Genomic DNA, 12,139 nt, shown 5'->3' on the forward strand with positions numbered 1-12,139 from the left:
GGACGGGGATGCTGACGAAGGCTTGTGAAGCTGAGAAGACAAATTGCCCTCATCATTATCTCCGGGCTTGTCAATCAAACATATTCCCTTATTTACCTCGGTGAGGAGAGAGCCCCGGGAGCACACGGAGAGGGAGGGAGTGAGAGGAGAGCTGCTTGCCCCAAACTCCGCACTGGGGAGGGAGCATTTCCAGCCCCTCGGGATGGCCACCATCACCTGCAACCGCTTCACTGAGGAGTACCAGCTCTTCGAGGAACTGGGCAAGTAAGTTGGAGACAGGGCTGGGGTGCTGGAAGTGGGGAAGAGCCAGAGGAAATGGAAGAAAGCAGGCAGGCACAGAGCAAACGCACCAGGGAGCAGTGCGGGGGGACTGGGGTTAGGATGGGGGCTGCCCAGCCCTGCCCGCTCTGTCCCTTCCTGAGTTTGGGTGGCTGCTGATGAGTGTTCGGCTGGTGGGCTTGGGTCACCCACAGGGGCTGGAGCTTCCCAGAGAGGGGGTGACTACCTTTCTTATGGAAAAGCTGCTGCCAAAAAAGAATGCTGTCAGCTCCCTGGGGAACTTCTCCAGCTGGGAGGGGGGACGGGACAGCCAAGGAGGAAAGCCAAAGCAGCAGGCACCCCTCACATTTCTTTAGGGAATTTCTCTGTGCAGATTCACGGGGGTTTGGTGAGTCCTGCAGGAGAGCCAGCCTGCCTGGCAGCCCCTGGAGAATCCTGGTGGCCCTTGGGCAGAACTGGGGGCTCTCCCCGCTGCCCCTGTCCCAGCACAAGTGCCCCATGAGTGAGCCACAGCCCTGCCTGACCCCACTCTCCTGCCAGGGGGGCTTGGCAGGTCTGGATGTCATTGCATATGCCTGGAATGGGAGCGTGTGTGTGTGCATGTGTGCGTGCAAACAGAGATGCCTGTGCACAGCAAAGTGCTCCTGGGGGGCACTGAGCACCCCAGGGTGGCGCGGGGGAGTTCAGGTCCTCCGTGCGAGGCAGAGGGATGCTCCGCATCTCCCTAGGCATGCGGCTATAAAACAGGTGCAGAAGTGAGCAGCGTGCGCCTGTATTTTGGTTTCTGTGCCCTCTTTCATAGCTGGTGTGTAAATCTGGGGCATGCGGCCGCGTTCCCCTCGGATTGGCTTGGTGAGAGCTGTGTGTGCCGCAGCGTGGTGGGGGGCTCAGGGTGCTGTGCCAGGTGGCTGGCACCCGTGTTTCAGAGGAGCAGCTGTGCCCACCCATGGGCATTTGCTCCAGCCCCACATCGCCTGAGCACAGGGTGGTCTGTGCCGAAATATGCACCCGCATGCGTGGGCATGTGAAATGGGGATGAGGGAGAAAGAACAGGACAAAGATGGAGAAATGGAGAGGCTGAGGCAGGGGAGGTCTTCATGCCAGGCTGAACACTGCTGGTACTCCTCATCTAAATTGGGGGGGATCAGGTTGCTGCTACAGAGTGCAGGTCCTTGGAGGCAGATGGATCTCTGCTCCCAGGATGTGCACGTCCACCCCCTCAGTGTCAGGGTGGCTGCGAGGGTGCAGCAGGTCCAGGAACAGGTCCCTCCAGTGGGGACAGTCCCAGGAAGTGCTGCATGTGGGGGAACGGGCACCCGCTGGGATGCTGGTGGCAAGGTGGGGTTTGGGACCTGCTTTCTCCAGAGGTTTCTCAGCTTTTCTGGTCTCTGAGGCTCTGTGGTGGTGCTAGGGGTGGGCAGGGGAGGCAGCAGCTGCTGGCTGCCTGCAAGGAGGCTGCTGGGCCCTGGCTGGGCAGATGTGGCTGTGGGGATGTGGACGGGGTCTTGCTGGCCAGGTACAGTGGGAGAGGACCGGGACGTCTCCCGGAGGCATTCAGGGTGAGATGTTTTGCTAGGTGGGCACCGACATGGCAGGCTGAGCACCCAGACCCAGGGGCTGCCCACACCACCCAGCACCACTGTGTAAAACCAGCTCCACAGATGCATTTTAACACATTCAGGAGTCAAGGAGCAAAGCTAGCGCAGTGGCTTGCCAGCCCTCTGCAAGCATCGCACCCCAGCCAGCCCAGCCCACCCCACCTCCCAGGGGATGCTGGAGCAGTGGGGCTCAGCTCGGGGCTCGGGACGGCATCCTCAGCTCGGAACATCCCACAGCTTTCCCCTCAGCTCTGTGGACAGGTTACCACCATGGCACTGAGGCGTGTTCCCCAGCAAGGGGCTTCTCTGGGCTAGTCAAAGTGCTGTGGAGCTGGTTGGGGATTTTCCACCAGGATGGTTTCCAGCGCATCCTGGCACATTCAAAAATCAATGGTTTCCCATGGGGAAATTTCTGCTTTGTGGACTTAGAGAGGGAAACCAGGACGAAGTGCTGCACCTCTGCTCTGCTGCGGCAGCAAACGGCGTTCCTCCTCTGGAGAGATGCTCCCAGTGCCAGTGGTGGGGGTGTCCTGGCAGGGGGAGGCAGGGTGGGCAGCACGGATGTCCCCCACCCAGACCCCGAAAGGGTAAGGTGTCCCTTAGGGCCTTGGAGCAGAAAGGCTCTGTCTTGAGTTTGCTGTCCCCAAGGGACCGGGACAGTCTGCTGTGAGGACACGGGGTGTCCCTGAGCCTGGCTGGCGGGAGAGGAGATGCTGGGTGACATGCTCCTGCCCCCACTGTACTCCTTTGCCACCTCCTCAGCTGTCACCCATCCTGACACCTGGGCAAGCCAGGGGTTTAAGATGCCACACATCTAACAGTAGCACCACGTTGGGGCTTCATGAGGGGCAGAGATGGGGAGGGGTGTCTGCAGAACCTGCCCATGGGACATCCCTGCACCCCCAGGCACGGGGAAGGCATCTGTCCCGAGCAGGGACACGAAGCTGGGGAAATCCTACTCCTGTGGCAGCCCTGGCAAAGCTGAACAAGTGAGAGGCTATTACGGTTCCCCCCGCAATCCCACGCTTGCAGGAGGGGACCAGAGTGATGGGGGGGACAGGGAGAGGGTCCTGCCCACGGCCCCCCAGGTAGGACAAACATGAAGTGCAGCTCCGTCAGTGCCTCCAAGTCCACCCCCGCAGCAGGTTCAGGGAAAGGCTGGAGATAATTACGGTGTCGAGTGTTAGGACCAGCCCCTCCGCTCCTGGAGCTGCAGGAGAGGGGTTTTATTAAAAAGAAAAAAAACAACAAAAAAACCCCAAAAAAACCTCAACAACGTGGAGGAACAAAAAATCCCCAGCCCACACTCTTCTCTAGAAAGGAGATAAAATGCCTCAGAGGAGGAGGAGGTGTTGAAGGGAGGGAGGGCGGCAGCAGCGCAGCCCGGCGCTGGCAGGGAAGGTGTGAAAAAGGGAGAAGCATCCCGGTGGCAAAGCCGCTGCTCGGGCTGGCAGGGGGTGGCCATGGGGACAAGGCACGGGGTCATACTTGGCCTGGGGGACCAAGGGACAGGGACTGCAGGGCTGGGACCATATCCAGGGCTCGGGGCTGGAGGGATAGGGCTGGCTGCTGGGCTGCAGGTCCAGTGTCACCCCGAAATGGCAGCTGTCAGGGGGAACATTGACATGGTCCCTATCTATCCATGGCCCTGTAGGTGATGTGGCCATCCAGTGCTTGAATGGGGACATGCTGTCTCATCTGGGGTGAACGCCTCATCCCTGAGCCAGGCAGCCCCCAGCTGCCACTAGGGATGGAGTCAGCCCCATCCAAATAGCCAGTGCCCCAGGAGGGAAGGGACCTGTGTTGCTGCCCATGGCCAAGGAACAGGACACCTCTTCTTTCAAAGGGGTTTCCTGCACTAAGATGGGGCTGAGCTCTCTGTCTGGCACCCCCGGCGCTCCTGCACTGCCCTGCAAGCCCCTGGTGCAGGGAGGATGCCGGTGTTCACAGGGGAGGAGATGCTGGGTGCTTATGGAGTCAAGGCGAGGTTTTCCCCCAGGCTGGGAAGATCCCATGTGGGGCTGGGAAGCATAGGAGCAGCCTGGCATGGGGGGCAGAGCTCGGCTTCTGTGAAACACCATCAGAGTCGAACACCCAACATGGGATGTTCCCAGCCAGTGCAGACCCCCCGAAGAACCCTGGGGCCATGGAGAGTGTGCTGTACCCCTGGGTGTCCTGCACCTGCACACATCGCCTCGTGTCCCTGCCACCCTCCGGGCTTACAGGATCTTGCTTGTGCTTCATGGAGTACAAATAGACATTTGCTTTCTGCTAAAAAGGTCCAGAGGAGCCAAAAGCCGTGAATGCAGCTGGGGGTGCCACATCCCTCTTCTCGTGCCTCCCCCTTCCCTGCTGTTCACTTTACCTCGAATAAATGGATGAGTGAGCGGTTGTGGGCACTGGGACTAGGAGTGGCTGGGGATCCTCAGTCTCTGGAGTGTCCAGGACACTTACATCCTTCCAACTCCATGCCGAGTCCTGCAGCAAAACCTTGCGGCTGGGGTAAAAAACACCAAGCCAGGGCGGTGGGCACAGGGGGCTTCTCTGCTTGCTGCGCTGACTCCTGTGAGCTTTCCTGGCACTGCAAAAGCAGCATGCCTTCAGGTAAAAAACAGGAAATTTGGGTGGGAGGGACCCACAGGAGCCCCCAAACCCTGGGCAGTGCAGGGCTCCTGGTGGGATGGGGAGAGCAGGTGATGGCTCCGTCTCCCCCACCCACGGCAAGCTGGATACAAAGTGTTTCTCCCCCGTATTCCAATTAATCTTTCCCCCCCAGAGTACAAGACTGTTAATAACTGGGCTCTTCAGCAGCCAGGATTACATGGCAGGCAGGGAAGCACCGGGATGCTGTTCCCCGGCTCCTGCCCGGCACGTGCCGCGAGCGATGCTCTGCGCGGTGGCGCTGGATGTGTGGGCTGCTGGCTCCGCCGGGGCTCCAGCCCCATCCCTCCGCACCCCGCCGCTCATATGTTCTCCTAAAGATCACACACAAACCCAAATTGCCCGTCTCCACCCGCCCCCACCAATAAAATCAATTATCCGCTGCTGCTTGCCAGCCTGAGGCCTTTTATTCCTCAGCAGGGAGTGGGAGCCGGGCAGCGGGGAACAGGGGGAAGGTGGGGCGGGCGGTGGAATTGCTCTTGATAGTCATTATTTTAGTGATTGGAAGGGTTTGGCAGGAAAGAGAACCTGGTACAAAGGTTGTGCTCAGCAGGGCTGGAGCGCGCGGGTGCGTGCGTGTGTGTGCAATGCTGCAGCTCCCAGCGTCGCGCTGGCGCGTGCTTTCAGTGCAACGAGCTGGCGGGGCTCAGGCTGTGCGGGATGGGGGCAGAGGGGCTTTTTTTGAGCATCCCAAGCACCCGTGCTTGCTTGCCTGCCAGGCCTCAGGAGGCCCCTGCACGTTGGCTCACACGTGTGCAAGCCACAGCAGCATCAGCCCCCATCCAGTTGGCTCCAGTGATCCTTTCTTGCAGAGTCCCCTGGGCTGTCCCTGCTTCTGTGACAAGTTTGCAGCTGGGGGGGACCTTGCACTGCTCACCTGCTCCCACAGCTGGTGCTTGCACCTGCTTCTGTAAAGTGCTGCTGTGATTGCAAACTCTAGAGTGTGCGAAGAGACGCACATGGACCAAAGTGAAGCGGCTGAGTGCTGCGTGGCAGCTGCAGCCAGCCTGGTGTCCCTCGGGAGCTGATACCCTGGGAAATCACTGTCCCTTCTCTCCCAGGGGGCAGGCAGGGCAGAGCTGGGGAGGGAGAGGAGGAAAGGTTACACAATGCCCAGAGTGTCCCAGGGGAGCACGGAGGGGTCAATCCTGCATTCATCCCCAGGTGTACCTGTGCCTGTCCCCAGCATCCCTTGAGTCCAAGTCCCTGCTGCTGCCCCTTTCCCCACAGGCATGTCAGGGCTGAGCAGTGCCCTTGCTTGCACCGAGCCCTTCACCTCTCCTTCTGGCTTCTTCTCTTCCCAGGGGTGCTTTCTCCATCGTCCGGAGATGCGTGAAGGTGTTGGCAGGACAAGAGTATGCGGCCAAGATCATCAACACCAAGAAGCTGTCTGCTCGAGGTAATGCTGGGGGCGTTTTTGTTGGGCGAGTGGGGTTTGCAGAGTGGGGAATTCGTTACCTCTACACAGCACCAGGACAATGCCTGTAATGTGTTGCAACATGAGGGGTGTTTGATGTGTGGTGGGGAACCCCCTTAACCCCACCTGGTCTCCACTGCAGTACACACTGAGCTCCTTGATGGATGGAGTGAGCATCCTGAGGTGACATCTTGGTGGCTGTTCACTCCATCCTGTCCGATCCTGGCGGTGCACCAGGGCTCTAGGGGGCTCCCAGACCCCGATCTGCCTGGGGAGCTGTAGGACCCCATGTCTCTCCCTGACACCCCACCACCAGCCTGCATGCCACATCACAGCAAAACCATGGTTACGGCCTTGCAGGAATTCGAACTACTGCCAGCCTTGGGCATTGGGTAGCACAGGTATTTCGGGAGCCTCACCTCCCTGAGAAGGCCCCCACTGAACCCCATCCCCATTTCCAGGGGCTATGGGTTTCCTTACTCGTGTACCTACATCAGCAAAATGGGAAGGTCCTTTGGGTGGGGGGCTAATTTTGTTTCTGGAGATGGGCTCTCACCCCTCGCTGCCATCTAATTAATTGCTCTGGTGGAGCACGCTGGCTGCTTTGCTTCAGAAGAGGCGCTGGCAGGTCTGTCCTGGCTGGGCAAAGCTGAGGCACAAAAAAGCTTCAGCCAGCCCTTGCCCCAAGGCAGGGACCCCTCTGCCCCCCAGCATCTGTAAGAGGAGCTGTGAGGAGGAGGATGGAGAGGTTGAGACAGCAGCTGCCGTGTCCCCAGCAACTCCTGGCTGGGGAGCACAGAATGGGTGCCCGGAGCAAGCACCCTGCCAGGAGGGTTTAATTAACTCCCTCCCTCTGTTTCAATCCCTGACGCCACTGCTCACCTCCAAAGGCAAAAATGAAATGCAGAAAATAGTGACAAAACTCCTTTCTGACCTCAAATTAAACCACTGCTTTGCTGTCTCCCTCCTGCAGTGCTGCCAAAGCAGCTCAGCATTGACACTGAGCCCCCCCATCAGCCCCCCAACACCAGCTCCTGCCCCGCTTCGGGGATGTGGACCATCCCCATCCTTAGAGGCCGAAGGCTCCCCGGCAGGTGGGCAGGGGGTTCGGTGCAGCTGGCAGTGGGGGGGCAGCCAACGCCTGCCGCTTCTCAGGGCTGCCTGCAGGAGCAGATTGAGCCGCCTTCCCTCTGCTCCCTCCTCCGCTCGCCTGCTTCAGCAGTTTGTCCCTCACCATCCTCTTCTGGGGTTTGCACCGTCCCTGCAGCGGCTGTGTGTCCGTCTGTCCCCTCGAGAGACCTCGCCGGGGTGATTTTCCTTTCTCTGCTGGTTGAAATCACCAGCTGCTTTTGCTAACAGTCTTGAAACCCCCATGTCTGCAGTGCTGGCATGGGGGGTAGCACTTCCCCAGGCTGGGAGCAATCCCCAGAGAGACACATCTCCACCGGAATGTGCCACCAGCTTTGTCACATGCGAAGGAAGGGCAGGGAGGGGTCAGGGGGAAGGTGAGAGGAGCTGCGAAACATTGCCAGGGTCTCTTCAGACATCTTGGTGGCTGCTGACACGGGTAGCCAGCAGGAGAAAAACTGTAATTTTTGAAGGAGAAATAGAGTTTGGGTCCCGGCAGCAGCTGGATTTGTGGGGAAGGAGAGGGGCTGTGGTCGTGGCTCGCTGTCCCCTGCAGCACTGCGCTGTGAGGTAGACGTGCCACGTGGGTGGGAGGATGCTCTGACCCACAGCAGCCACCCCCCAAGCTTGTCAGGGTCTCTCTGCCTGAGAGACATCCCCCTGTCCTTCTGTTCATCTGTCCCTCTGCCTCATTGCTCTGACACAGCCACCCTGTCCACGTGCAAAGCCCCTGCAAGCTCTGTCCTGGAGATCTGCACAACTGGGGGGTTCCCCACCAGCCTGTGCTCCATGCAGGGGTTGCATTCACGTGATGCTCGGAGGAAAATGAAGACCTGGAGCTGCAGCCCTGGGCTCTGCCCCGTGCCCAGCCCATCCTTGCTGTGTGTTCCCAGCCGGGAAGCTCTGCCTGAGTGGGACCTACATAGGCTTAGGAAGAGCAAAGCGCCCAGCACACTCACTGCCTCTGCTCCATGGCCAGCGAGAGGCTCATTTCAGGCAGCTCTTCCCCTTGCTAAGCCCGTGGCACTGGGGCGAGTGATGGCCACGCTCCCCGGGACCTTTCCTACCTGGTGCTTGCACTCCGGAGTGTGCTGAGGGGAAGAGCTGGGGTGACCCGGGGCTGTGTCCCCAGGAACTGCAGACTCTCAGGCACAGCAGCTCCTCTGCACCCGCACGGCTTGGCTCTTCGATGGCCAGCAGAATGCAGTGGGGCTCGCCCTGCTGGGTCATCACTACTGGGGAGTCCCTGAGGGTCCCTGGGCAGGGGTCCCCAGCCCTCACCCCACAGGGATAAACATCTTTCCCAGCCCCTGCTGGGTGCCACTGGGTCTCCAGTGCTGTCCTCTTTCCCTTTGGAGGGACCCCTTCTCCACCACCCTTTCATTCCCCTGAGCTATTTCCCATTTTGCCTGGTTTTCGCTGCTGTCCCACCCCCTCCCTGGCTTATCAAGCCCCACCAGCCTCCCAGCGTTCCCAACCGAGCCGCCTGTGCTGGGCTTTGCCTTCACAGGCATTTTGGTGGCGGCAGATTGCAAAGGTACAAAGTGGGGGGCAGTGGCGAGGGGGGCTGCACAGCTCTGCTGCTGCCACAGCTCAGCTGGGGAGCCAGAGCCAAGCCGTGGGGCTCATGGTAAGGGAAGAGATGGGGCAGCGGTATGCAGACCTCCATACTTGGGGGTCACATTCGCCTCCTTTTCCTGTGAACTTTACTGGGCACCAGCAATTCTGGCCTTCCCCATGAGGCATTTGGACCCAGTCTCCAGGCTGCAGATGGGGAAACTGAGGCACAGAGTGACAGTGACTCATCTGAGATCACTGTCGGGCATGGGCAGAAGAAGAGGCAGAAAGCAGCTCTCCCATTCCCCAGAGAAGTGCTTGCCCCACTGGTCACACTGTCCCTCCATCCTGTCTCTCTCTTCCACCTCACAAGGGACTTTGGTTCCAAAAAGCAACAGCCTAAACCCCAACTTCCCCCTGCCAACTCATCTCACCCTGGAGAGATTCCCTCAGCATTGGGGAAACACTGCGGGGAACTGAACGAGACCACCAAGGCTGTCCCAGCCTTCAGCTCACGGATCCCAGCACAGGCTGCAAAACTCACCCCGAGAACTGGAGTGACTCACTGGTGCTGAGCCCCACGGTCACTGGACAGGGGATGCTGAGCTCTGGGGAAGGCTCCAGCCCCTGCAGGGAGGGGGCTGCATTGCCTTCGCATCTCGGCGATCGGAGACACCCAGGTTGGGTTTGATGCAGAGTGAGACTCTGGGGTGTGAACCTGCAAGGTAACAGCGATAGCGCTGAGAGACGAGCATCCCTAATTATATCCTCACTTTTCCCGGCTGCCAGGTTTCTGCCTCCACACATGGAAGCTCCGTGCAGGGTGGCTGGGTCAGGTATAAGGAGGGGGAAAAGCACAGAGACAGGAAAAATGAAACAAAATTATTTGAAAATTAATTTCGAGCTCCCCCAGAGTGGAGGCTTTTTTGGCTCAACTCACTTTGCCCAGAGCTCTGTTTTCTCACATCCCTGAGCCTGGTAAAAGCCAGGGAGAGGGACCTGTGCTGCCTGTTTGGAGACAGTGAAGCAAATTTTCAGAGGCAGGGCTTTGTGATATAGGAGAGCAAAGACCTGATGTGAAATGGCTGGGGATGGAGAGGGAGGGTGAAGCAGATAGCCCCAATACAGCTTGACATCTCTTGCTGGTCGGCACCATCTTTGACTGTTCAAATTGTACCATGCAGGGCCAGAAATGTCCTTGCTGTCTGCCTGTGCTTGGCCAAACAAGAGAAAATTGGGCAGGCGTTGCTGGCAGTGATAACTCAGGCAGCTCTGGGGTATCTGGGAGGTGATCTGGGGTTGTTCAGCAAGAGGAAAGAGGAGGGTGAGGGATTATCCAAAGCTCAGCACTGTCTATGGCATCAATGCCTGGGGGCTTGTCTGGGCGGTTCATCCGTGCTGGGATATCATCCCTCACACCCTCATGCTGAACGTGTCCCCAGACCTGTTATTCCTTAGCAGAAAAAAGAAAGGATGAGTTTGGTCCTTGCTAACTGCTCTGTCCCCACAAGGTTTCCCGTGCTGGCAGCTCCTCCAACAGAGCAATTTATTCCCTTCCCCAAACCCTAATTTAGGGCTGTTGCCTCTTTCAGATCACCAGAAGCTGGAACGAGAAGCTCGGATCTGCCGCCTCCTGAAGCACCCCAACATCGGTAAGCATGCTCTGCTCCCCGGCATGTGCCAGGTGAGGAGCTGGGCAAATCTGCCAGTACTCCCTGCCCAGCTCCACTGCCCTTCTGTGCCCCTGTGTCCCTGCCAGTGCTGGGGTGTCCCCATCAATGACTGAGCCCTGCCCAGGGCAGCACGGGCTGTTTGTCCTTCCCTTGCACGCCAGCTACTACCCCAGAGATGGAGAAGGAACTTGGCAACAACCCACCCAACACCATCCCTCCTCATCCTCACGAGAGGCAACATCCTCAGTCAGGGTCACGAGTAGAAAGGCCCCCACTGATCACGGGGGGATGAAGTCGGTCCTACCTAACCCACTCGGCCATAGCTCCCCCGGGGGGAAGCAGGGCCCCAGTAGGCTGCAAGGGACTATTTTTACTCCTCTCCCCCCGCTTGGGTGCTGTATTCCTCTGCATGCTCCAAAAAGCGGCTGCAGCTCAGAGCAGCAGCAGCAGCGCGGGGCGTGTAGGAGGAGCGATGGCGGGGGGAAGCGAAGACTTTCCCACCGACCGTCCATCTGAGAGTAGCCTCCTTCGGAAAAGCTGTTTCAGGAAAACTCCTGAGCCCCTGCAAAAGACAAAAATAGGCCAGAAGGAGAAAGAGAGAAGGGAGGGGAAAAAAACTGCAGTAAAAAAAAAAAATAAATCCCAAATCCCAGCCTTGAGAGTGATGCTGGTGTGGGCTGTGGGTCCCTGGGGATGGTCTGGCAGTGCCTCGGGCCATTGGTCTGGGGATGAAGCCCCTCTCCCCTCTGTGGCACCCTGGGATGTGCCAACCCCGGTGAGATCGTCCTCCTCACTGCTCCCAGTGTCCTGGATCCGTCCCTCCCCAGGAACTGCTGCAAGCAGATCCAGGGTGCCAGACCCAGGGCAACTGGGACCAGACGTATAAATAATTTAGTTTGGAAAAAGCCTGTTGGCTTCCATCTGCCTCAGGCACACAGCAGCGTGGCAGGTCTGCCCTGCATTGCTGCGGCACCGGACCCCACAGCATCTGTCTGTCATCCTTCCCCCGCTTCTGCCCCACACAGGAGCCGCCTCCCTGGGTCAAGCAGCAGCCAGGGCCTTTCCTCTGCACTAAAATATATGTGGGGATTCCTGACACCTGAAGGAAACATGCTGCAAAGTGCACGAATCACAGGAAATGCTAAAAACTGAGGAATCCATCCCGGAAGGACTTGCAGAATAGTGGTTGGGCCATGCAGACGGAGCTCCTCGGGCTCCCAGCCTAGCCCCAGCTTTTCCTTACCGCTGTCTCCCTCCCTTTGCTCTTCACCACCTGCCTGTGGGGCTGGTGGGGTCTCTGGGGACAGAAACACCTTGTCCTGTGGTTCAGCTCCCCTGCACCTTTCCCCCCATCCCTGCACCACGGCAGTGTTTGGCTGGGACCTGCAGAGATGGCAGGCTTGGTGCAACCCTGCTGCACAGGGCTGGAAGGGGTTAACAGCATGAGATACCAACGAGCCCAATTTGCTATTTATACCCAGAAGGCTCTTTTCTACCCCCTCTCCGACTCCACACGCTCTCTCCCCACTGCTCCTGCTGCCTGGAAATTTGGCCTCGCAGCTTCCCTTGCGTGCAGCACAAGGCGGCTAATTACCCAGCCAGGAGCTGGAACGAGCTGTGCTGCTGCAGACCAGCCGTAACGAGAAGAAGAGGAGCCACCACTGGCATGGGCAAGGCAAGACAAGGCTCAAAATCCCCCTCCATCCCTCCCTGGTGCTGAGGGGCTTTTCTGACTCCTCACTTCTTCTGTGCAGTGAGGTGGGGTCCCTCTGTCTCCCCAGGGGAATGATGTGCTGCAGCAGGGGAGCTTGGAGAAACGGACCCGT

The 12,139-nt window shown here is 58.8% G+C and overlaps 1 protein-coding gene across 3 annotated transcripts in view; it reads left to right on the forward strand.

The window, feature by feature from the left end:
* The window catches only part of CAMK2A (calcium/calmodulin dependent protein kinase II alpha), a 35,601-nt gene continuing 23,462 nt past the window's right edge, over window positions 1–12,139 (forward strand). For 2 of the 3 annotated variants that reach the window (XM_065849013.2, XM_065849014.2), the window contains exons 1-3: window positions 1–264; window positions 5,843–5,937; window positions 10,233–10,292. In XM_065849013.2, coding sequence (XP_065705085.1) covers window positions 203–264; window positions 5,843–5,937; window positions 10,233–10,292 — 217 coding nt within the window. In that variant the 5' untranslated portion in view covers window positions 1–202. The remainder of the gene's footprint in view (window positions 265–5,842; window positions 5,938–10,232; window positions 10,293–12,139) is intronic. The other variant, XM_065849015.2, reaches the window with a different exon arrangement.

The sequence above is a fragment of the Patagioenas fasciata genome, chromosome 14 (genome assembly GCF_037038585.1).
Source record: "Patagioenas fasciata isolate bPatFas1 chromosome 14, bPatFas1.hap1, whole genome shotgun sequence".
Classification (NCBI taxonomy): domain Eukaryota; kingdom Metazoa; phylum Chordata; class Aves; order Columbiformes; family Columbidae; genus Patagioenas; species Patagioenas fasciata.